This window comes from Phyllostomus discolor, chromosome 13, assembly GCF_004126475.2.
Source record: "Phyllostomus discolor isolate MPI-MPIP mPhyDis1 chromosome 13, mPhyDis1.pri.v3, whole genome shotgun sequence".
Lineage (NCBI taxonomy): Eukaryota > Metazoa > Chordata > Mammalia > Chiroptera > Phyllostomidae > Phyllostomus > Phyllostomus discolor.
In genome coordinates, this window is record NC_040915.2 from 4988780 (window position 1) to 5015972 (window position 27193).

Here is a 27193-nt window from a genome sequence, read left to right on the forward strand (position 1 = left end):
TGCTGCACTGCAGGCCAATGGGGGGTCAGTATCATCATCTCCACTTTACAGATCAGAAAAGTGGGGTGACAGTAGCTGAGCTGTTTGAGTGAGGAAATACACTGGGTCAAAGGCAGCCTGGGAGACTGAACGAACTCCACCCAGTACTGGGTGGGGCTTCATATTAGTAAATGCTGAGGTAGTTTTACTGAAGCAGCAAAGGGACAAATGATTAAAGTTTAGTGAACCCATGAACTGGGTCAGCCAGGTGTAAGCAGGCAGCATCCCATGGGGAGCTGCTAACTGAAACTACGGGGATAGGCTTCTTGATGCCCATCTCTGTAACCACAGCGAAGGAGTACTTTGTATTGAGGATCTGCTCTAAGGTGATCTCAGTATCCACAAACGTAGTTGCTATGACACCTCTGAGGAGGTGTTGTCATTCCCAGTTTGCAGATTCAAGAAACTAAGGTTATGGCTAAAATTCCTTGTCCAGATCGCTTGAGTGGTTTGAGATCAGGCTTAGAATCAAACACCAATTCATGAATAATTTATCTGTGGTCCCCAGACATCCAGCTGATAAGTTTAAAGGTCAATCTGGAGAGAAGACCTTTATTGACCAGCTAGCTACCCAACATCGACTCCTCATGCATTCGTGTTGGCTACTCAGGCGAAGCCATAGAGAGCAAGCACGTCGTGCGTAAGAACGCTGTGAAGCTGACTAGCGTAGATGTTGCATAAGAGAGTAAGGACACAGGAAAGTTTCAGAGGCTAAGACGATGAGCCAGGTCAAATGCCGTGCTGATCAGACCACACTTGGAATGCTAGGGAGTGTTCAGTTTTGTTATTGTACTTTAAGGGGACTAAAGCCCAGCAGAAATGTGTTTAGAGGGGAGCAACTAGAAGGCTAATAGGAACGCTTCTGCTGCCAGCAGCAGACCTAGGCACTCACAGCCATCTTTCACACGAAGGGCTGGCTGCCATGTGGAAGGAGGAAAGAATCTGTGTTAGGCACCGAAACACTAGATTTTAGAATTAACACCAGTGGTTTAAAAGGCCAAAAGCTTGTTCAATAGAGAAAACTTTTGAGAGTCAGATGTATCCAAGCAATAAGTCCATTAACCAGGGAGGTGCTGAGCCCCAGTCATCAGTCCTCTGACGGCGGGAGCATGCCTGGGGAGCCAGATGTGCTAGAATGTGAATCCCAACTCTGCTGTTTGCTCTGGTGGTATCTTTAAATTATTTTTTAATTAAAAATTTTTTTTATTCATTGACTTTGGTGGGGGCCAGAAAGGCAGAGAGAGAGACAGAAACATTGATTTTTTGTTCCACTTATTTATGCATTCATTGGCTGATTCTTGTATGTGCCTGACCTGGAATCAAACCTGCAACCTTGGCATATAGGGACTGAACTCTAACCAACTGAGCTACCTGGCCAGGGCCACTCATCTTGTTCTTAAGGGATGCTATCTTGTTCTTAAAGAATCAAGTAACACTTGGGTCTACCTTCTGTTAAATTTCTTAGCATACTTCACTGCCAACAAGAGCACCCTGTACATCTCTAATGTCAGTTTCTTAGTTTTGAGGGACGTGACAGAAAGCATTCAGCATCAAACGGGCCTTAGGTAACATGTGCTTTAAAGGCTCCACATTGTGCCCTGGAGGGCCTTTGATTTCTACATCAGGGGCAGCCATTGATCAGGGGAACAGGGATATTTCATAAAGGAAATTCCAGATGAATTGAAGGCCTGTTCCAGAGTTTTTGCAGCAGGTGTCTGAAAAGTGTTACTTAAGTGTAAAGAGAGAAAGAGAAAATTAGTTTAAGATAAATGTTCAGTGTATTATAAAAAACCTTTATTTCTTAATTCTGTAGTAAGATGTTTTAATGTATGTTTCACTCATAAGTTGTACTTGAGATGACTTTAAATTTAGTTAGAAGTACTTCTCTTTTACATCTGTGTCTTCTCCTCTTTATCCTCTTTTACCGTTTCAATGGAGACATCAGAAATACATGAAAGAAAAGCTTGAATGAAAGATCTTAATTATGTAATATGAATTTTCTCTATGAATGCAAATTAAAGCTAATGATGTCAAACAACTGAATTAGCATATGCCCATTTTTCTTATAGGAGTTTTGTACACATGATCAGAGGTGTGAGCGGTGAGGCTCAGGACACTGGTAGTAATTGAAAGGGCCCGTGGGAGCCAAGAGGGGCATCCATGATTATGGAGGGGGCGGGGTCAGCCAGGAAAATGCACCCAAGGTAAAGGAATCCTGGCAATACTGCTGTGGAACAGCTTCTTGCTAGAAGGGCCTCCGTAACATGACATGGAACAGTTCCCACTCAAAATCCCTAAGAGTAATTTTTTTTTTCCAAGAAGGTCAAGGGCAGCTCAGTGGTTTGAAAAGAGTTTGAAGGTGTCACCTGGTCATGGATAAAGGAAGCATACGTTTTGGGAGATATACTATTTTGAGACTTGTTAGCATCATTTAAAGACCATCCATCTTAGAGGACGATTTCTGCCTAATCTTGCTTTGCAGTTTGGGTCTAAATCTGGAACAGATTGAGTTTTTGCATCCTATTTTTATTCATCGAAAGATTATGTAAATTAGAATCACAGATTTTCTCATTTCAACCAAGCGGAGTTAAATTGAGAGCAAGCAAGTTCCTGGACTGCCTTACTCCCAACACTCACCTCACTCGGAAGTAGTGGCTTGGAAGCCCTGCTGCAGGCAGCCCCTCACCCGGCCACCACCAGATCCCTCCCGGCTGCTCCCACCCTCTTCCTCCACACACTGCTTCCCTGGGGGACTGTCTTTGCTCCCATCCACCAAAGGCCCGTCCATCTCTGGCTCTTTGGGCCTCTTTCTTTTTTTACAGGTAAATATGCTCTGTGACTTTGGTACACCTTACTTAAATGGACAAAGAGTACAATCTGTTTATCTTGTTTTTTTTTCCTGTGTGTGCCCCATAACATGCACACTCCTTTCTTCTATGAAAGTGTTTCCTTTCACTACTCAAAGTGGGCTCTAAAGTATTTCATCTTAAAAAAGAGAGAGATACTCTCGTTTCTCTTCAGATCATATGAATTTTTCACCTTTTTAAAAAAGAGAGAGAAAAGGCAGTTTCTCTCCAATACTTCTATACATATGTAAATTAATGATATAAAATGTATATTTGTGGGTGTTTTCTAAATTAAGAATCAAATTTATTTTTCCCAAATTATAGGCAATTATTCTAACAGCATTAGTTGAATAATTAATCCTTTACCCACCTATTAGAAATACTACACTTTAACTTAATAAATATCTGTGTATATGTAGGATTCTTTCTGAATTGTTCATTTTATTATATTAATCTATTTGTCTAGCCTTGTGCTATTATCACACTATTTAAATTACTGAAAAATATTTGATATCCTCCTTTGTAGGACAGTTTGACTAGTTTTATTCAACTATCATACATATTTTAGGATTAACCTATCAAGAACATTTTTAAACAGTTGATACAATCTTTTGTAATTGCATTGTATTTAAAAGGCATTTTAAGAAGTTCTAATTAATTTTATTTTATTTTAGAAATTAACTTTTAAAGAACTGCATTCTCATTTGGGATTATGGTAAATTTTCAATTTATTCAGAGTTTGCTCTTATATTTTTAAATTCTCTTTAGCAGTTGTTACACATTTCTTATTAGGATTTTTGAGGGTACAATATAATGTATATTATAAAGTTGGTATGGTGATTTTGCAGAGGGTATTGGTCAATTATACAATCATTAAAAATGTGTTACAGTAAAAGAAGGTTTACAGTATTCTGTTACCACTTAGAACTTCACATAATGAGTGATTTTAATTCCTTAAAATGTAGTTTGGTTATTTTGTCTTAAAAAAGTACCCAAACATTATTTAAGAAACTCAGAAATAAGGTAAAATCTACTTTGAAACCATCCTTAAATTTTCCTGAAAAATAACCCTAAGAAATTTTAAATTCTAATTATTGAGGCCCTGGCTGGGGGGCTCAGCTGGTTAGAGAGTTGTCCCTATACACCAAGGTTACAGGTTCAATCCCTGGTCAGGGCACATACAAGAATCAATCCATGAATGCATAAATAAGTGGAACAACAAATTGATCTCTCTCTCCCCCCGCCCCAACAAACTAATGTCCTTCTTTGCTATTATTTAAAACTGTAAGTGAGATGGAGAAGACATGGCAAGAGTAAATGAAAACAGTAATAACTTCAGGCTGTGTTTCGTGTAAACTGTCATATTGGTTTACACTACCCCAGATTTTGAAGCACCGTCACCCCACTGAGAACCACTGATCTCAATAGAAGAACATTTGATTTTTTTACTTGAAAAATAGTTGAAAAATTAAAAGTACTTGGATATTTCAAGTTGATACCAGAAAGAACTTTCTATTTAATTATTGTTTTGTCAATTGATGTTACTCCTCAATAGATCTTTTATCTATGGACAGTTTTATGTGTAATAAATGTCATTTCTTGTTTTGTTGGGACATTTGCAAAAGTTAACATTTAACCAGAGATACAGTTTTTCTTCAACTACTGTTTTAAGTAAGGCATCATATCTATAAATATATTTTAATGCTTTCACATAACTGTTCTCCTTTGACCTTCACGCCAGCATTGTGCCTCTGAAAGGGCAATGATTGGTTCTCCCCTCACTCGGTGAGACACAGACAGTGTGGTTTGCTCACTGTCACTTGCTGATCGACAGACTCCTTGCCCAGTGCTCTTACTTGTACAATCAGCTCCTTCCTAATCTTCCATTTTAAAAAGCCGCAATACCAACTCTCCAGATTCCTATCTTTGTTTTTTTTTGTTTTGTTTTTTTAGTGTGTATGTTGTTTCTCATTACACTTTCTAACTGGCAGTTTGGGGGAAGAGCTACGAGGACACCCTAGGAAAGGACTCATGAGGAACGAGAGAGAAGCCATGCACCAGTTGTGGCAGACCTCCCAGTAATACAGGGGGGCCAATGGCACAGCCATGGTCAACTCAGATGCAGGCTCAGGCGATGTGAACGTAGCGATATTGTTGTGCCTTCTCTACGTAATTGCAATTACTTTCAAGTTTATTCTGTCATCAAGCAATTTTTCAATCAGTGTGGTGTATGCAAATAAGCACTCTGGTATGTGAATTATTTAATTAATTTATTATGTATTTATTAATGCCCAACCCCATCCCTCTCGGGGGAAAAAAGAGGGACAAGAAGTTTAAAGAAAGACTACATGAAAAGCAAACACGTGGAAGAGAAAGGTAATATCTGAGCTGGTTATCAAAAAAAATTATATATAAGAAGAGAATAAAGCTACTCATGAGATACATGATTTTATTTAATAGAAAAACAAAATATTTGTCAAAAAAGAACATAAAGTATATTTTAGGCTTGGATAACTTTTCCTTCATTTTAGATGACTTATATAAACATATCTGGGGACTATTGTTTGGACAAAGAAGACACTTAGGCAGAAAGTGGGTACCCTCACCTTTCATTTCCTTACTCAGAGGAAAATTGCCAGGCCCATGGGGGTCACTCCTGGCTGATTGTGCCTTTCCTTCCCTCCAACTCCCGTATCTTTCTCAGCTTTGGGTTCCAACAGAGCCCTTCCCACTTGTTCTAAGTTCTGCTTTAAGGAAAGTCTCTTTGCTTTTCCTAGGACAACGTATTTCTTTTTCTTCCTCTTTAAAATCATGATCATTTAATCAGAGTTTGTCATTCTTAACTATCCCAACACTAGTCATGTGAACTAAATGAAATATATATTAGGCAGTGTCTTTGCCAAAATAAACCTAAAATGTAACTGTGGGTAGGGGAGGAGTGAAGGTATTGATAATGAAATAACTAAGCAAACAAACCCCTAATTGATAAAAGAGTAAATTGGAAAGCCAAGTATGGCAGTGAACATCAAACTATGTGCTACAGTGCACTTTGTGATATCTTGCAAAGAAGAGCCGGCTGGCCTGGAAATGGTAGCAGGTGCATCTGTGTGATAGGAATTTAGCTGAATTTAATAGGGTGAGGAGCATTTAAATTGTCACAGTGTGGAAAGGTCAACCTCGGGTGGTTGAAAACAGTGATTTTCAAACATTTTTTTTCCCTTTTGCAGAAATTTTTTGACCTCTTACTTTGAAACCTAATACTTAACAGCTTGGAGTAGAGCTGCTCTGATTGAAGGGAAACGGGCCCCAGAGGCCTGTTAATATGTCTTCCTGGTTTCTCCTGCACCTCTGACTTAGCGGCTTCCAAACCATCCATTTATATTTCATTCGTGCCTATGTCTTCTGTGGTTTTTTTGAGCCCTAATATCCGAGTCCCATGAGGGAAGCGTTTGCTATAATTCAGACTTGAAGCGGCATCCAAGTGAGCAGTAGGAAAGGAAGAAAATAAAAGGATAATTAGAGGACATTAAAAAAGTACACAATTTGTTGACAGGGACGTTGGGAAGAGGAGGAAAACAGGAGTCTGAGTCATCTTTCTGTATCAGGAATAAAAACAATGTCCTAGTTAGAGAACTAGAGACGAAACTGTACTTGTTTTTTTGTTTTAGTATGAATATATGTTAGTCCATTTTTGCCCCTTTTAATCTTACACTGTGCTGAGATAGTCTTTAAAGCAGGGACTTAAGGACCAGGTTTATTCCGGTCGGATCTCTGATTCTCTATCTTTTCTGAAAATCCGGAATCTGCTCAGAGGCACGGGGTGTTGCGTGCATCGAGGCTCCATCGCCTGGCAGTCCTGGCCCTGCATCACTCACAACCTGCCTACCCCAGGGACAGAGTGAAAAGAAGGCACAGTCCTGCCTTCTGGAAATTCCCAAATTTGTTGGGAAGACAGATGTATTTGGATAAAGAAACAAAAGCAAAATTAAAACTGGGTTAAATAGTGGGGAAGAATGGTATTTAGTGTTGGGAGAACATGGGCCAGTCCTGATCCAGCCAGAGAAAGTATCCATGAGGCAGTGACACTTAAGCTGAGTAATAGTTAAGCAGCAGAAGAAATGGGATTGAAAGGCGGAGAAGGCAAAGGCACTGAGGAGGGAGGATGCCATTGTGGCTGGAGGATCGAGGGTGAGAGTTGGAAAGAAAGCTGGAGAGGAAAGAATGCATTATTCTAAGAGAATTACTCATATTATTCTTAGAGCACTGGATGTCATTGATGGGGAAAAGGAGTCACATGACCTGTGGGGGTCTTGGAAAGATGACTCTTGCTCCGTCATGGAAAACTGTGGTGGCTAGTTGAGACATGGTCAGACAGGTGACTGTTGCAGAAATACAGAGAAAGTTCTTGGTGTCTTGGACCGGAATGGCTGCCCTGAAGATGTAAAGAAGAGAATCAGGATTCAGGAGATAGGAGGTTAAATAGATTGGAATTGGTGATGAGGGTTAAACGAGAGCAATGACAGATTAATGATATATTAAGGATAATAATTCCTGACATGGCATCATTATTGCAAAAATCGCTTCCCCAATTTAATGTTTGCTCTTTAATTTTACTTATGGTGCTTTTGATATGGGAGTTTTTTTAATGTTAATGTGCTATTAAATGCCATTATTTTTTATTTTTTATTTTTGTTGATACTTTTGTTTTGCTTCAGAAGGACTTCTCCACATGTTTACAAGATGTAATTATTTACCTACATTTTCTTCCATTTCTTTTATAGTATTTTGTTCCATTTGTAGGGGTGATACTAGTAGGACTCAAGTCTTTAATATATTTGAGACACACACACATATACAGACATACATACAAGCATATACATGTGTGTATATATATGGGTATAATGTATCTAGCACAAGAGTTGAGTTAGGTATGGATATAAATTTTTCTTTTAAATAGCTAACTGCCCTACAATCCATACATTAAACTGTGATTCCAAGTCATTTTCATTTTTGTGAAATGTCTTCACAGTGAATATCTCACTGAGATTAGCCCTATGAGATATAATTAGACATGATATTCATTTGAAGATTTTAAGTGATGTGTCTAAATAAACCCTGTAAACATTATGTAAAATAGTCTTTAATATTGGGAGCAATACTGTTGAAAATAGAGGCATGAAAACAAATCCAAAAGCTAGTGGGATTTGGAGGGTATAGTTTTGTTTATAAAATACAGTTATTAACTCATTGATTATACCAGTCATAGTTATATTCCTCAGATCTCATCCATTTTCTCCTTAGAATCCTATCTCTGCTTTGTAGGACTAAAAAATAAGTCATTTATTTGTTCTACTCAGGCAGAAATTTTAAAAAAACTTATTTTAACCCATTTTGAAAGATAACCATGCAGACTTGAAACCATTGCCCTCCACTCAACACATGCAGCGTGAAACTCATTGGGCCCCTGAAGTAATGGGGGCGGGTAAACGTAGGCTTACAGTCATTCGTACGGAAAAAGACACACACGTCACATCATTACAATAGCTTTATTAACTTTCTCGTTTCTCGGACTCACAACCGTGAACCTCCTTTTGCCCTGTATACATTACCTTTTTCTGTCATGAGATACAAAGATGAGCTAGAGCCAGTCTCTGGTAAGGAAATATAGGTGTAATTAGAAAGTCAAAATGACTCAAGTAATTGTGTTTTTATTTCCAGAAAGTTTGACTTTTAAAGATTAGGCTTTGCTTATTTTTAGTTTAGCACCATCTTGGAAACACCTACCTGTTCATTAGAGCTGTGGTTCCTGTCCACTCCCACAGCCGCGCTGTGCACATGCAGAAGTCTACGGCACCATAATTAGGATTTTTCTTCTAAGAAAAACATTATCCTAGACATCCTGCCATGCTTATGTTATTTTAATTGGGTGTTTAGCTCTAGGGATCTTCATAATTTATCATAAAACTTTAATGTTAATAAAATCAGCTGGAAGGAAGCACTACTTATCTCCTTGATTACACCACAAGGAATAGGACCTTAATTTGAGCCTTTCTTTTCTTCTTCTTTTTTTTTTAAAGCTAATGAGAGCAAGGACTTTTAAATGGATCAAGGGACATAAGTGCTATAACACAGTGCTTCACCAAGCACTGCCTATGACCCTCGTGAAAGAAAAATTACACAGGGCGGAGTTAAGCAGGCAAGGAAGACTTTATTCAAGACTAGGGCAATAGTGCCCTGGCTGGTGTGGCTCAGTGGATTGAACACAGGCCTGTGAGCCAAAGGGTTGCCCGTTGAATTCCCAGGCAGGACACATGTCTGGGTTGCAGGCCAGGTCCCCAGTAGGGGGTGCATGAGAGGCAACCACACACTGATGTTTCTCTCCTACTCTTTCTCCTTCCCTTCCCCTCTCTCTAAAAATAAATAAATCTTAAAAAGATAGAAAGAAAAGGCTATATTGCAATAGGGGAGAGAGATTAAACTACTGCTGAAACCAAAGGCAGGAGAGTTTTTAAGCACTAAGGGAGCTAGTGGAAATGGACTGGAGGACTTCACAGGCACTTTTTTTTATGTGATCACACCGTCTGTGTTTGCTAATCTCTGTGGAAGGTAGATTCGCGCCCCCTCAGAGAGCCTGGGAGATGGGGACTCTATCTTTCTTGATGATTACATTTCCCAGAGGTGGCCCCCAGATCTTTGAGAAAGACATTCCTACATTGTAAGACTGAAAAGAGGCCAGGAGAAGGTCTGTATCTCAAAGAGGCAGAGGCAAATTCACAAGCCTTCTAAAGTAAATGCTCTTTTAAAAAGGGAGGTCAGGGACCTATAGTCTAAAGTTTAGTTGAGTCAAAGGCAACGTTCACGCTATCGTGGGCACCCACTGGTAGACTAGCATATTTTTCCTGATCTAAAAAGATAAGTTCTTTCTTACAGGCAAATAATATACAATCTTAAAATCTTTGAACTTTATATATAAAGGTTGCTTGTTAGTAACCTACTAAAGTAGTTATTAACATATAGCAGGGATGGCTTTGCAAGAAATTTTGCCATCCAAAGCTTACTGAGTAATAATAATAGAGATACCTGTTGAGTACTTAACCTATGCCGGACATTGTTCCGAGCATGTTTCATAGGGTGTAGAGAACAGCCCATGAGTTCTTTTCCCAGAATCTGTCACTTGTCCAAGATCAGACCGGGAATGGGAGAGCAGATCTCAAAACCAGACCTGTGACTCCAGAGCCAAGATTTGGCCCAAAATAAATATGCATGGGCACAGGCTGAAAGAATGACACAGGAGCATGCAGGAGAGGCTCACTTCTCCTTCCTTACTTAACTGAAATGTCCTCAGAAACCAGGCCTGTGTCCTCACCGCTTTAACACATCCTACCCAAACCTTGGTTATGCCCTGTCTCTTGAATGAGAGAACCATTTCTTTATGCCGGTGGCAAAGGCCTTCTTCCAGTTTCGCTTTCATCCTCATTTACTGTGTTGCCTCAGCAGCACTTCCTTTATTTGTGCAGAAATGTTATGAACACACCGCAGCCCAGCCTGACTGAGAACCATTTTAGACTCCCAGAGTCATTTCACATTCCAGTGGCACAAAGCAGGCCTGGCAGTGGGTGTTCTCGACCTTTCTCCCTGCTTGGACGATTCCATCAATTACCGCTGGTAAAGAGATGAGCGATCACCGTCAGCCACGGTACGACCTCACTGGGCTGCGAGGCGCTGCTTCAGGGAGATACTCGGGCTCTAAGACCTGTGCCAAATCCTGTACAACACAGATATATAAAATCTTCTGTTACATTTTACCGTTTCATCTAAAACATTTAGAAACCTGGGAAATGAAGCGGGGTGCTGAGAAGTTTTCATGAGAGAATTAAAGTCCTTTCAGAACATGTTTTGACCCCTCTTTAGTTATCAACTATTTTGAGAGGCATGTGTTAATTTTAAAAAAATGAACGAGAAATATTTTATTCAGTATCAGGCCCAGGCTACCCCTTGGGAGCCGGCCATCTAGAAGGGCACATGGTCAAGCAGCAAGTACAATATGGTATAACTAGAGCAAAGAGCACTTGTCCAAATTATACAGCTGTTCATGAAGTTATATGTTTATTGCTTGTCTCCCCCACCGAACAGTTCACTCCATGAGGGCGGGGACTCTGTTTCTTTTGTTGTTCTCTCCGTAGCAATGAACACATTTTAGAAACTCAGTAAATATTTTTAAAAGAATAAATCAGGTAGCCAAGATGTTGGGGAGGATTGGATCAGGAAAGATTTGGTCAGAATATATTTGAATATTGGTCTACTGACCTAAGAAATTTGCCCATAAGCAAATTAACATTGAACACTGCATAGCAGCCCTTCCTTTTGTTGGAAGGTCATCAAATAGTAGCTTCTTGCAAAGAGCACTCCAGATTACCCTGAGGTTGCTATAGAAACATCAATGATGATCAATAGAAGTTGTTACAGAATCAAAGTCGCTAATCACAGAAGTATATGTCATCCTTCATGTAAAATATCACGTTTATCTCTATGCTTATCTGCCCCATTCTCACACTTTCTATGTTAGTGAATGACATAATACGCATACAGAATCACGTAAGCTCATTTTAACTCTTCCATGAGGTTAAATGGCTGGTTGCTTGAATGTTGGGAGGATAGAAATTAAAATCAGCTTCAACAACAACTAAGAAAATCTTCCACTTTAGCTTTAGCACCGTCATTAAATAGAAATCTACTTGGGTTTTGAAAAGTGTCATAACTGAAATAAAACCTATGAGTTAAAAAAACAGATTCTTTTCCTTCCTCTTTTTTTTGGAAAGTGAGATGTGATTTTGGGTGTGATCGGTGCCATCGCTCAGTCGACACATTCCCTCCAGCTGATACAGCACGTTCATTAATGCCTGTGAAACTTGCGAGGCAACTCTGTTCACACTCTGTTTCCCAAAGGTCTTGAAGACCTTGTTTGGAAACAATAACCTCTCTCTTTCCTATTGTTATTAGTTATGGTGTGAAAAGTTAAATCACCAGTATAGGGTGTAGTTAAATTATATTGGTATTATTAGACAGGAATAAAGAAGGTGTGACTTGATGACCTCTTAAAATTCTCCTTTGCCTCTTCTCTGTGATAAATTATGAGTAGAGAAAAAGTTTAAGGACATAATGGATACAAAAATTTACTTAACAGTTTACCCAAAATTTTACAATATCTACATGGGAAGTGAATTGAGTAGGTTCCGACAATCATCCACTATTATCCTAACTATATGTCAGGAAGCGTCTGTGTGGCCGCTGTCTGAATGTATTTACATCAGGATAAATCAGGCAAATTGATGAGCAGTCAAGTTCAGTGATCATTAATAAGGTTTTTGTTTTTTTTTTAATTTTAATCATTGTTCAAGTACAGTTTTCTCCCCCCTACCCCCATTCCAGCCCACCCTCCCAACCCTCCCCCCTTCCCCCCCATTACCCCCCACCCCTAGTTTTTGTCCATGTGTCCTCCAAAATTGTTCCTGTTAACCCTACCCATTCCCCCCTGAAATTCCCTCTTCTCTCCCCTCTGGTCACTGTCAGACTATCCCCTATTTCAGTGTCTTTGGTTATATTTTGCTAGTTTTGTTTTGTTTTGTTTTGTTGTTTAGATTCCTGTTAAAGGTGATATCATGTGGTATTTGTCTTTCACTGCCTGGCTTGTTTCGCTTAGCATAATGCTTTCCAGCTCCATCCATGCTGTTGCATAGGGTAAGAGCTCCTTCTTTCTTTCTGCTGCATAGAATTCCATTGTGTAAATGTACCATAGTTTTTTGATCCATTCATTTACTGATGGGCAACTAGGTTGCTTCCAGCACCTAGCTATTGTAAATTGTGCTGCTATGAACATTGGGATGCATAGGTTCTTTTGAATTGGTGTTTTAGTATTCTTAGGATAGAGTCCCAGCAGTGGAATTGCCGGGTCAAAAGGCAGATCCATTTTTAGTTTTCTGAGGAAGTTCCAAACTGCTTTCCATCATTAGTAAGTTTTTTATTCGAGTATTATTTTATTTCTCACAGGGTAATTTAAGTTAAGGTATATGGGTTAACTAAAAATGATTATGTGCTATGATAACATTATAAACTGAAATCTGATGAACTTAGTAATTTCTTTCTGATTTTAAGTTTCTTTGATATTTGCTTAAGATAGCATGTGTCCAAAATATACCCTGCTGGGAAAACTGCATCACATGATTATCTTATGGTATCTGAAAATATTTTTAAACTGTATGGAATATACTGTTGAGAACATCTGATTATATATACTATCTGGAAGTTATTTTGTGTAGTCTGACAGATATTTCTTTTTAACTAAAGGAGCTAACAAAATGTAACAGGAAGAAAAGTACCAGTTTTAATGGTACAGATTGCCCAGGAGAGACATTTGGATTTCAACCCAGATTGAACTAGCTAATTAAACAAAGGCGCATCATAAAGAGCACTGGCACAGAGCTGAAATGAACACACACCAGTTTATCAGGTCATTTTACACTGGATACCTTTGGCACAAGCGACAGATCCACACAATCTTCTAGCCAGAGGAGAAGCTACTGTCCCAGGACACTATAGAGTGTAGTCTGAGGTGGACCCAGCCTTCGGCACAGCCCAGTGCTGGGTCCAGTGCTCTCAACAGCACTGGCTTCCTCGTCACTTCTCTGCCCTCGCCTGGGCGGCAAGGGCCGCTTTTCTTTCTGTGGGATTAAATGTGCAAAATGTGAACCTATAGCAAAGGGAACCCAGTGTTGCTACCCTGAGAGAGATCTTGCCCATGAATGAAGCTAATCTGGGTTGAATTTTATGACAAAGTAGGCTAATTGGCCAGAGTGTGACTTGTATTCCTCTTTTGGTGAGGACCATGTGGAATGGAAGGAAAAGAAATTTTTTTACCGTCTTAAATCATTTCTAAATTCAGTCATGTCAACTATATTCACAATGTTGTGCAACAAACCTCTAGAATTTTTTCACCTTGTGAAACGAAAGTCTATGCCCATTGAACAGCTCCCCATCCCCGAGCCCCAGCCCCTGGAGACTACAATTCTATTGAGGACTTTCTGTTTATGAGTTTCCCTACTTCAGATACTTCAGAGAAGTGGGATTGTGCAGTAGTTGTCTTTCTGTGACTGGCTTATTTCACTTAGTATAATGGTCTCAAGGTTCATCTATGTTGTAGTGTGTGAGAGGATTTCAAAAAGGAAACTTTAAACTTTTTTTTAGTTACTTTAAAGAGCTATTCAAGGACATTAATGCCCCCAGGCAACCTAAATTCATAAAACAATCAAAGTTTCTGGGACCGAAAATGGCTGGAAAATGCAGTCCTCACTTTCCATTTTTTCAAATTCAAATTTGTTCAAAGCACTATAGTTATTTAAAAAAATGTTCAAATCACACCTACAGCCTTTGGACTACAAGTTTTCAACACCTGGTGCTTTTAAGTATACTTTGGGATAAATTAAAATAAACAACAAAGTGAGACAAAATATTTTATTTTTAATTTTTGCATATAGTTTTAATTAAACCCTTTTTAAGATAATGATTGATTTACAAGCAGTTGTTAAAAAAAAAGCAATGGAAAGAAATTCCATGTACCCTTCACTACTTTCCCCCAGGGACAAAATCCTGCAAAGCAGTAGTTAAATATCACAGCTGGGAGAGTGGCACCGGTGGGTTCACCTGGTCTCGTTCACAGTCTTCTGCTGTGCTCGCATTTATTTGTGTGTTTATGTGCACACACACATGTACTTAGTTCCATGAGATTTTATTACATGTTGCACAATAAATTTTTAGAGTTTGAGGATTTGATCTGGCTATTTCCAAGGTGTCATTATTCTTATAAATCTTAGCACAACAGTGCTTTTGATTTTATGGGACAACTTATTCGGGCTGTACTCTTTCCCATTTTTAGTCTCTCTATAATTATGAAAGATGCATGTGTATTTTTTACTAATTGGAATTAGGGACTGTTTCCATTGCATCATTACACTAGAGAAGTAGGACACAGCCTAAGGATGTTGCTGTTAATATTTGAAGACAATAATTGAGGAAAAGTAATAGTTTGGACTTGAAAATTTTTTCTTTGGCTTAGAACTATTACACTTACTGATCTTAAAGAATAAAAGATCATTGGGCATTTGCATTAAGGTCAATCAAACTTTTCATGTGGTCATGTACTACTGCATAACTAGATCACAGGGAATAGAATGAGATTACATATTTGGAAGGCAAATTAACCAACCCTGAGGTACAAATACACCATTATATTTTATACCACTCTAATGATTTATTTCCTTTTCCACCTTCATAAATTATTCACATTTGCAGAGTCTGTACTTTGTGGAACAAGAACCCTTCCTTTCCGCAAATCCTCCTTAATCTCACGCACAGGAAGAGATTCAAAGAGAATTTTCTAAGTTAGAGGGTTCTATCTTTGTAGGAAAAATGGAATGGCATAATGAGAACAAAATAACTTGCACTAAATAGGAAAAGCCTTCTTTACACAAATAAATGAAGGAAATTTTCTCCTTCATAGAGAAAATAAAATGCAACTATGAAAGATGTTCGTAAACAGCTCTCCAATCATGGCCTGGCCTCTTATTTCCCCTTCATTTCAGTAGCAACCTCATGATGTCATTCCGTTTTTAAGTTTTTAATTGATGATCAGAAATCAAATGATGGCAATACTGAGCATAATCTGAATGATTATTTTCTGAGGAAAACGTAACCAAGGTCATTTTAGTTTATTCATTCCATACCCACACTAATAATAATAGTAAATACAAATAGCAACTGCAGTATAATAATAGCTAACTCATAACTCAAATAGCAGTTACTGTATGCCAAATACTCCTCTAAGTCCTGAGTTGTTTCTGTAATCCATCGTACTCTTTCTTTTAAATCTACACTTTTGCCTGTTTTTGCTTTAGAATATACCTGTCCCAATATACCTTTCAGTGTTCCCCAGGTTGTGTACGTCGCATGCGTGGGGGGTCTGCAGCCAGTATGTCAGCACCACTTCTCACCCGGAACTCTCCATTTCTCCTCCACCTCACAGCTCCCCTAATTGTCATGTTTTTTCTCCCTGCTGAGCTTTCCACAGTGTCTATTTTTTCCTTCTGATTTTGTTTTCATGTCTGCAATAGTTTATTTCTTATTCTTTATTTCCTAGTTCTGTGAGCTAACATCACTTCTCAGCAGCACATCCCTGAGGGCCTATATTTCTACTCTGTTGTTTTCAGACATAGAGGAAAATGCCTCTTATGTGTTGTAAAGCAGTAGCTTTGTGTTTTCCTCACTTTCATCCCTTTGGTTTTTAGTTTAGTTTTATTTTTGTGGGGGGCAGGTGGGGAGGATAGTTTTTCATCTAGGTTTTTTTTAAAGATTTATTTATTTTTTAGAGAGAGGGGAAGGGAGAGGGAAGAGAGGGGAACTCAGATGTGTGGTTGCCTCTCACACACCCCAAAATGCGGACTGGCTAGCAACCCAGGCATGTGCCCTGAAGAGGAATCAAACTGGTGATCCTGTGGTTTGCAGGTCGGCATTCAATCTACTGAACCACACCAGCCAGGCCTTAGTTTTTCTTGTTTTTGTTTTTTTAAATAGAAACTTTGTGTTAGAGCTGTACTCTTTCCCTCTTTTTAGAAAACATACTTATCACTGGAAAATTACTCTCCCCTAGACAAGCCCTTCACCGTAGACTTATTTTTTTAATTAAATCTATTGGGGCAACATTGGTTAATAAGTTCTATATTGGTTATATAGGCTTCAAGTGGACATTTCTATGACACATGATCTGTATATTGCATTGTGTGCTCACCACCCAAAGTCAGATCTCCTTCTATCACCATAGACTTATTTTGGCAGAGACATTTGTTACAGTCCTAGGCTTGCTGATCTCCTCAAGAAAAGGCACTGGTCCTCTCTGCTGTCTCAGATTAAACCTGCTTCATGAAAACATGGCTTAACTGTTTAACTCTCCGCTTTCTGTGCCTCTGTCTCCCCCACTTCCTGTCTACTGTTGTCAGCAACAAAACATTTCCACCAGGTCTTATCCACCAGCCCCAGTCACCTCAGTCCCTGCTCCCACACTCATGTGCATGGAATCAGTGTACACCCGACATTGGCAGGCAGGGTACAGGGTCCCACAGAAGTCACACTGTTGACTGTGGTTGGTAGGGTGCGTGAATGTATCACACATGAAGGGCAGCAATTTGAACATTTCACTAAAATCTCATATGGTGTGCCAGAGTGTGATATTGTCATGTTACAGAATTATATCCTTGTGGTTTTGTAATAAAAGACTTTTATGTAATAAAAAGGGGTGTTATTTGTGCTGGACCCTATATTTCATCCTCCCCCTCAACAGTATTTCTGGGATCTGCTGCTCTTGAACCCTTGAGCTCTGGGAGCTGCTCACATTGCTCTGCTTGGTGTTTTGTCTCCACTTTGCTGCAGATGATCCTGTTCAACCCCACCAGGTTTTGGAAATGCTACACATATTTTAGTGACTACATTTTGTTCCAGGGTCTCCCAAGGCTGGAGGTTGCTGTATTTTATTTTTAACATTCCCTATGTCTTTTTAAAACTAGCCTTATTAAGGAATAATTCATATTCTACAAAATCCCCCCTCATAAGTGTACAGAGGAATAATGTTAAGTAAATGTATCCAGTGGTGCCACCATTACCACAGTGTAGTTTTATGAACTTTGCCTTGCTCCAAAGTTGCATTGTGCCTGGTTGCGGTCAACGCCTTAGTGTTCCTTTTAAGATTTTAATTGTTGAAACAGAAGTCCTTAATTTATATGGCTGATATCACCCCAGAAATTACCTGTGCTATGTTTTTGATATTAATAAATCTAAGGGGGAAATGGAAGTTTAATAGAGTAGAAGGTTAATAACACACAGCTATATTTTGGCATTTACTCTTCCAGCCCCTGACTTTTGTGATAGATTTGATTTATGGCTCCTCAGATAATGTCCTTCCCACAGGGTACCATGTTGAGTGGTGGCCCTGAAGCTCTGGGGACAGTCAGGGCACACTGCTGTGATTCCACTGCTGTGACCCAATCTCCTCCTTCCGAGTAAGGCTCTGCAGGTACCGCCACCTCCACAGAAAGTGCCGTAAAGGAGAGGAAACCACCTTAAAGTGGAGGTCCTGAACTATTTCAAACAAGGTAATATAACTTCAAAAGTAAATTTTAACTTTTAAACAATTTTGCTACCTTCAAAATTTAGTAGCAAAGCTGGCTACATCTCCTAGCTTTAGTGATAATGTCATTATTTTCATTGGACCCTTGGTTAAAACAACCCTCTTAAACCTTGGTTTCCTGAAGTTCCTAGAATAACTTACCTTTCTTCAAGTAAAATGTTGAGGACTTTTGTGAGCAGAAGGTGCCTCAGTGGCATGTTAGATACAGTGAATCACTTAGTACAGGGGTGTCAAACTCATTTCCACTGGGGGCCACATCAGCTTCATGGTTGCCCTCAAAGGGCCAAATGTAATTTCAACTCCTGAACAGTCAAGGAGTAGTTACATTTATACAGTCTTTAAATTATTTCAGCCCTTTCAAGGCAAACACGAGGCTGATGTGGCCCCCGGTGGAAATGAGTTGGACACCCCTACCTTAGCGTATGTGGTCATATTATAACTTCCGGGCATTCCCAGAAATGAACGAAGATGAAGCAAGCCAACTGAAGGGCGCCATTCTCATTCTCTGTAAACTCCCAGCTAAAAAAGAGCAATCTCAGGGGTGGGATAGCAGGTCCCTGAATTACTGTTTATCCACAGTTATCATTTATGAAGTGTTTTCTGTGTGCCAGACACAATGCTAAGCATTGCATATGTATTTGTTCTTCCTGAGAAACAGGTTAATGAATATTGAGATAGTTGGCATTTTCTCTTTTATAGATAAGGTCACTGAGATTTGCAGATTGGCTAAGAAATGGATTAGAGGTTGTGGAGTCAGTACTCAGATTCTAACTCAGCGGGCTCCATAGCCAGACTCCTGTGGAGCATTCTCATGTCTATCCTGTGTAGCTTGTACCTCCCTACGTATAAAAGGAGAAGACTTGGATATGCTCTGTGCTTCTTAATGGAAAATATGACAAATCCAAGATGTCCTCATTATTACTGTACTACCTGGAGTATGTTTTGTTTTGTTTTGTTTTGTTTTTAACCTGGAGTAGTTTTAATGTGCTGTTTTTCATGATTGCTCCTGTCACTGTCTTGGTCTGCTTATAATATTTCTGCAAAGGAGCACATTAGAAAGATAAGCACTATAGAGACAGCTTGGGTTGTAAGTGATGAGTGATGCAAGTTAGTGAAACATTTTAATGCTAAGGTATTTCTTCTATAACAAAATGTCACCTTTATCAGATTGTGCAGTGTCCCTAAAGGAGCTAGATAAGCCTGCGGTTTAACAGCTTACCTCAGAGCAGTGTTTCCTATTTCATCTAGAATGTTTCCTTCTTACATAGTAAAGCGTGCCTCAAGAAAAAATAGTTTCAGATAACCAATATTCTAAAGGTAATATAATTAGTAGCCTATCTGTCATCAGAAAAATTTTAAAAACTTCTTGCATAGAAAGAAAAATATATATGGAAAACTATATAAAGTAAAACATGGAAAAGATTTCAGATGAAAAATAATAATATTACAAAAATGGAGATATAACAGCCCGCTGCATATTATGGATCTAATTTGATTTAACAAAAATCATAGTTTCAAATAGCAATTGGCCTTTGTTTTCAGGAAAAAATTATTGGATGTAATTGAACTAAGTCTTGAATCAAATCTAAAATCCTTCTCAAAATACATACTGTTATAGTCTCAAGTTGAAGGATGTTCATTTGAAAAATTTGGGTATGGAAAACAACCAGGCAAAATACTGGAGATAAAGAGTCTGCTATGGTCTTGGTCTTACTCCTTTTAGGTCACCTTCTCTAGGGACACTTCTGTGATATATTGTCTCTTGTTCTCCTCTCTCTCTCAATCTGTCTGTCTGTCTGTCTCTCTCTCTCTCTTCTTTCTCTCCCTCCCCACCACCATATTCACACACACATTTATGTACATACATATGAGAAAAATCTACCTAATTCTACATTCATGTATATGTACACTTTTAAAATTGTCTTTTATTAATTGGAGTATAACAGACAAACACATCCTAAGTTCAGTGAATGTTCACAAATTGAATGAATACATTTAACCATGACCTGGATCAACATTAACAGCACTCTAAATCTCCTAGCTCTCTTCCTTGACATTTAATCACAGCATAGATTAGCTTTACTTGCTTCTGAATATCATATAAATAGAATCAAGCAACTGTATTTTTTTGTATGTGGCTTCTTGTTTGTGAGATTTGCCCACATTGTTGTGAGTAGTAGTGTTTCATTTATTTAATTGATGTCTTATTTTCCATTAAATGAATATACTATATTTATTTATTCTACTCTTGATGTACAATTACATTACTTTCAGTTTGGGAGTATTTTGAATAATGCTACCATGAAAATTCTTACATATGTTTAGATGTATGAATGTGTGCATTTGTATCAGATGCATATCTAAGAGTAGAATTACTGAGTTACAGGTTTTAGCTGATACAGTTTTCCACACGGTTGAACCAAGTTTCATTCTCACCAGCCATTCATGAGAGTTCCAAATCCTGACAGTGCATTATCAGTCTGTTGAGTTTTAGCCATTCTTGTGGATCTATAATGTTATCACATTGTGACTTTAAGTTGTCTTACCCTGATGATGAATAACTAACAAATGTTTTTGGATGTTTATCATGTACTTGCATATTCTCTTTTCTGAAGTGCTCATTCAGGTTTTCTTCTCATTTTGCATTGGGTTTGTCCTTCTTTCTTACTAATTTGTATGGGTTCAATATATATATATTCTGGGTATGAGTCCTTTTTTGTAAGATCTATTAAAAATATTTTCTCCCACTCTATAGTTTTTCTTTTATAATCACTTAGTGGTATTTTTGAGGAACAGAATTTTTAATTATAAAGCAGCCCAATTTACAATCTATTTTTTAATGCTCAAACACAGTATAGATTTGAAGGCTCTCTAAGGGAGCACAGACACCTATAAGACATGAAGTGAAAGCCTGTTCAACAGAAGTTCCTCCTGCAAGACAAAAGTTAGACAAGTTTGGAACGTTTTTTGCTAAATATACCCATATATTTTCATCTCATTTGAATGGGATAAGTTGTCCATAACATGGGGTTGAACAAAAGCCAATCTATTTTCGTGATTAGTACATTGTATTATATTTAAGAAATCTTCACCTAACCAAAAGTCATATAGATATTTGCTTGTGTTAACTTTCATACATTGTATTTGTTTACCTTTTATATCCATATTAACAATTCAGTGGAGATTTTTTAAATTGTGGAATGTAGGGGGTCAGTTTTTACTATTTTTCATATGAATATCCCAATGACCTTGTACTATTTACCTAAAAGACCACCTTCTTTCACTCTCTAGTGCCATATTTGTTATAAGTCAAGACCTAAGTCCTAAGTCATATGTGTGTTTGTTTTTGGATTATTTTGATCCCTTGTTCCATTTATCCTTATACCAATAGCCTACTTTCTACCTTTCTTTAACTTTGTATTTGTAGAATTTTTAAGATTTTTCTGAATGTCCTTGCCTTTTCATTTCTATGTAAATTTGAGAATCAACTTGGTAATATTAATAGCAACTTTTTATGATGGCATTTGTACCCAACTTGCACTGAATCTATATATCAAGTGGGGAGAATTGGTATCTCACGGTATATGCTAAACAAATATTTGCAAATATATTCCAGCCATATGTAAAGAGGATAACATATTGGGATTAAGATGAGTTAGTGAAGGAATACCAGATGGTTTCATGTTAGAAAATCAACCAGTGCAACCATAACACACAAAAAAAGACATCACAGAATCTTCTCAATGGGTACAGAAAAAAAATAATTTGCTCAACATCAAACTTCACTCACAACAAAACTCCTTGTAAACCAGAACTAAGAAGGGACTTCTTTAATGTTTTAACAAGAACTATTGACTCTGGGATTGGACCAAGGATTCTGCTATTCCACATTTTGCTGAAAATCCTAGCCAGTGACAAGGAAAATAACTTGGACTTTTTATTTAGCAGCTGGCTTCTGCAGAGTTAGAGTGCCAAGAGATAAGAGTTGCTGATCTGGAAACTGTCAGTGTCACTTCTGTTGTGGTCTGTTAGCTAAGGTAGTCACAGAGTCACCCAAATTTAAGAGAAGGGGACAGAGACCCCACCTTCTGATGGGAAGAGTGTCAAAGAATTTATCATCACCAATCTGCCACAAGTTCTCATATGTCAGGAGCTATTTTTTTTTTTTAGATAAAATGTGACCTCCTACTTGGTTAGGATAACTTGAGTTCCAGTTTGATTGAACATAAAATTGTGAGTCATTAATTGGCTCCTTTAGGGTCATCTTAGGCTGTGCTTGACTGTGCTTCAGCACTGAGTGTTGCTGTGGTGTGTGTTATGGCAAGATTCATTCTTTCACTACTTAGAACCAAGTGGACTCTGTTTGCTTATTTTATTTCATTTTTCTCTTTGCCTGATTGTACACATATATCTGCCTTCATTTTAAGGGTAGTATGTCCCTCAGACATATTTTACATACATATGTTTATCTCCTTTAACAGCTCTTTAATAGTATTAAGTAGATATCCCAACTTTTAAATCTGTATTAAATATATGAATGATGTGGAGGTATATGTTGTGTGCTTGTGTGTGTGTGTGTGTGTGTGTGTGTGTATCAACTTTTACCCTCTCTTTCATATTTCTATTATTTTGGTCAATTTTCTCATCTCTTCTATTCTATCTGTGCTTTCCACAAATCTCTTTTTATGCTTCTTGTAATGTAATGATCAGTGGTTTTGTTATCTTCCTTAAGTTCATTTATTCATTCCTTGAGTTCTTTTTATAGAGATTGTAGTTTTTTAAATTTATTTGACTGGTCCATAACTTTCACTTGCTTTGGATATCTATTCTTAAGTTCACAGTATTTTTTTTCTCTATATTCATTAATATATTCATGGATTCCCCCCCTCCACCTCGTCCTTTGGTAGTCTTCTTGAGTAGGTGCGATGGAGGTTTCTTAATTGATTGGCAGAGGAGGAATCAGCTGGCAGTTTGAGGTGTGATCTCATAGCTCAACATTTTCCTGGTTTTTGTTTCTGTCTGAAGTAGTGAGCTTGTTCTACACTAGCAGAGAAACTTTCTGGTGCAGAAGGATGTCAAGTGTGTCTAGTTTGGGATATGATCCTTTAAATCAGGAGCATAGATCAACACAGTTTCTGTCCCGCCTTACTTTACCACAAACCTATTCTGTAGGGATAGTATATCAGGGTACTAAATAAAATTTACATCTGCTGTGGGGGTGATATTGTCATTCCAAGCAACAGGGCATCAGGTTCACGCCTCAGGTGAGCCCCCCACTTTGGAAAATCCATGCTGTACCCACTTGCCTCTCACAGTGACCCATTGTAGGGTTATAGATGTATTCAACTCCTGTTTTCTTTGATATTTTAGGTTGATTTCAGAATGAGTAGAGGGACAAAGATTCTTTACATTGAAATATAAAGCTGGAGGTTAGTGTGCAGTATTAGCCTATGAATTGACAAGTTAGTTTGCAGTATTTTGAGCATGTAGTTTTGACATTTAAAAACTCTTTTTATTTCTTTTAAGTACAAATTGTACAAGTCATTTTGTTATGAAATTCCATATATAATTAACATTAAATATTTTAATTGTAATGTTTTAGTTTATTGTTTTATTTCTTTTAAAATTTTATTCTAACATCCTGATTTCCTTTTGATTTTCAGATGCAGCAACTGTTCCATGAAAATTATGAACACAATCGAAAGGGTTATATTCAAGACCTTCACAATAGCAAAATCCATGCAGCCATAACCCTTCATCCCAACAAAAGGCCAGCCTACCAATACAGGCTGCATAATTACATGCTCAGCCGCAAGATCTCTGAACTTCGCTACCGCACCATCCAACTTCACAGGGAGAGTGCACTGATGAGCAAGCTCAGTAACAGCGAAGTGAGCAAAGAGGACCAGCAGCTGGGAGTGATGCCTTCGTTCAACCACTTCCAGCCTCGAGAGAGGGACGAGGTGATAGAATGGGAGTTCCTGACAGGAAAGCTTCTTTACTCAGCCTCTGAGAACCAGCCTCCACGACAGAGCATCAGCAGCATCCTTAGAACAGCACTGGATGACACCGTCCTACAGGTGATGGAGATGATCAACGAGAATGCCAAGAGTAGGGGACGACTCATCGACTTCAAAGAAATCCAGTACGGCTACCGCAGGGTGGACCCCATGTATGGGGTAGAGTATATTTTGGATCTACTCCTCTTATACAAAAGGCACAAGGGAAGGAAGCTGACGGTGCCAGTCAGACGGCATGCCTACCTCCAGCAGGTGTTCAGCAAGCCTTTCTTTAGAGAAACCGAAGACCTAGATGTCCACAGTCTCGTGGAGAGCATCAACAGTGACGTGCAGTCCTTCTCCTTTATGTCTGATTCTTTGAAGATCTTGTCCTCTTTTCAAGGTGCCAAAGCAATGGCAGGGCACAATGAAAAGAAAATCCACATTCTTGTTCCTCTCGTTGGAAGGTATGACATTTTCTTGAGGTTCATGGAGAACTTTGAAAATACTTGTCTTATCCCAGAGCAGAATGTAAAACTGGTCATCATCCTATTTAGTAGGGATTCTGGCCAAGATTCCAACAAGCATCTTGAGCTGATAAAAGACTATCAGAGCAGGTACCCTAAAGCCGAAGTGACCCTGATCCCCATGCAGGGAGAGTTTTCCAGAGGTCTGGGTCTCGAAGTGGCTTCTGCCCAGTTTGACAATGATACTTTGCTGCTATTTTGTGATGTTGACTTGATCTTCAGAGGAGACTTTCTCCAGCGATGTAGAGACAACACAATTCAGGGACAACAGGTGTACTACCCCATCATCTTTAGCCAGTACGATCCAAAGGTAACCAGTGGAGGAAACCCTCCTCCTGATGATGACTTTGTCTTCTCAAAAAAGACTGGATTTTGGAGAGACTATGGATATGGAATTACCTGTATTTATAAAAGTGATCTTCTGGGTGCAGGTGGATTTGATACCTCAATACAGGGCTGGGGACTGGAAGATGTAGATCTCTACAATAAAGTTATTCTATCTGGCTTAATGCCCTTCAGAAGTCAAGAAGTAGGAGTGGTGCATATTTTCCATCCAGTGCATTGTGACCCTAACTTGGACCCTAAGCAGTATAAGATGTGCTTAGGATCCAAGGCAAGTACTTTTGCCTCAACCATGCAACTGGCTGAAATCTGGTTGGAAAAACATTTGGGTGTCAGGTACAATCGAACTCTCTCCTGACAGTCCAGGCAATGTGTGTTGCCTTTTTAAAGGGGAGTTTACCTCATTGTTGGTTGTTGTTGTTGTTTTTATTTTATTATTGTTATTTTTATTATTATAATTATTATTATCATAAATTTATTTTGTTGTCCTGGTCTTAAACAACTCTTGGTCGTCTTCCAAAGGATGTTTGTCAACCTCAAGCAAGAGGAGTCTGCAATTCACTGATTTTTCAGATTTCTACTGAAGTCAATATGTGTATTACATTTATCTATCTTTATTTGAGATTGAGTTAAATCGTGGCAATCAAATGACTTTTGAAACTCATTCATCATGAGAGACAGCTTAGAAGAATGTTCTCCTGGGTCTTACAGATGCAATATCGACTTTTATTTTGTCAAATTCAATGTGACACAAATTAACTGGTGAAAGGTACCACAAAAGTGCTTTATGCTTCCTATGGGGAAGGGACTCTGTAACATAAACTTGAGTTTTGTAATTTATACAAGGACTTAAATATATATATGATAATTTTCTTCATCTTTAGAATTTTTAAAGTAAATGAACACTTATGATTGTATGTTTATTTTTTAAAAAAATGTTTTAAAAATTGAGGAGTTTTGTTCCACAAGCAACCGGTACTGGCTACCCTGGTCTTAAGAAAATTACGTCCTCCTCACAGCTGTCTGCTATAAATGCGAATGAACTTTATTTTCTCAAGGAAATATGATTTAATTAAATATTCATGTACATTTTAGAAGCTTTATGAAACCATGTCCTTCATTTGCTGGCAAGAAGATAACGATGACAGAACCTGGTTATTTATAATAAAACACAGGTATAACAGTATTCTTTTTCAAAAACCCTGGAAATGTTGTGCTGTTTCTTTTCAGTCACATTCAATATGTTTCTTAGAGTGGTTAGAGTCGCCGAAATGTGCTTGCTTCACCGACTGGAAAAGTTAATGAGAGACTGTGGGCATGCTATTTGTATTATCATGCTTTAAGTTCTAGCCTCTATAAGTGATTAAAATGAGCAGTTTCTTTATTCGATAATATTCAGGCCAGGAGAAGCATTCCTCCTCAACCTCTTCAGCTCTGTAATCAACCCGAACCCAGAATAAGTCAGAAACAACTTTTAATGCAGATTGTAGATGGCTCAAAGATACATACACACACAAAAAATCAATGGGGAACTGATGAGTATAAAATTAATTTTACAATTATAATTGTGCAATTATATAAACCACATAGGAAAGTATCTCATTTAATTTCATGTATCATTCTTTTTTAAAACTGAATCAATGGTTTCCAGTTTGTAGAAAACATAATTCTTTCAAGCAAGAAAATGAAAATCCATGCAAGAAGAGGTTCCAGTCCCTATCCGCCTGGATCTGTCCCACCACTCATAACCACTGTTTGGGTGCCTGTGTGTTTGTGTACATGTGTGTTTGGGTGCATGTCTGTGTGCATGTCTGTTTGGGTGCATGTTCATTTGCATGCATGTCTTTCCAGAGCTGCTTAAGCAGAAAAGCCACCTACTTTTTTTTCAACCTTTATGTATACAAATTGTAGCACAGTCTACATACTGTTCTGCACTTGGACTTCCTTTTTTTCACACAATTAAGAGTAAAATTTGCATTAAAATAGATTTGAAAGTGATTGTTATAAATTGCTACCATTATGTGGAGCTGAGGGCAACGGGCCATGGAGCGTTTGCCTCAGTGAGGGCAGCCCCTTGCAGCGAAGACATTTTAGGGGCCTCAAAACAATGGCATTGCTCAATATTGCAGCAAACACCATGGCACTCTTCTGGACTGTAACATGTAATCTTCATAATGCCACATTCATTAGAAAGGAATTAATGGCACTTTT

The 27193-nt window shown here is 38.4% G+C and overlaps 1 protein-coding gene across 1 annotated transcript in view; it reads left to right on the forward strand.

Annotated features, from left to right (window-relative positions):
- Positions 1–26491, forward strand: part of CHSY3 (chondroitin sulfate synthase 3) — a 242405-nt gene extending 215914 nt beyond the window's left edge. The window contains exon 3 of the mRNA XM_028529066.2: positions 23778–26491. Coding sequence (XP_028384867.1) covers positions 23778–25340 — 1563 coding nt within the window. The 3' untranslated portion in view covers positions 25341–26491. The remainder of the gene's footprint in view (positions 1–23777) is intronic.
- Positions 26492–27193: the final 702 nt, after the last annotated feature.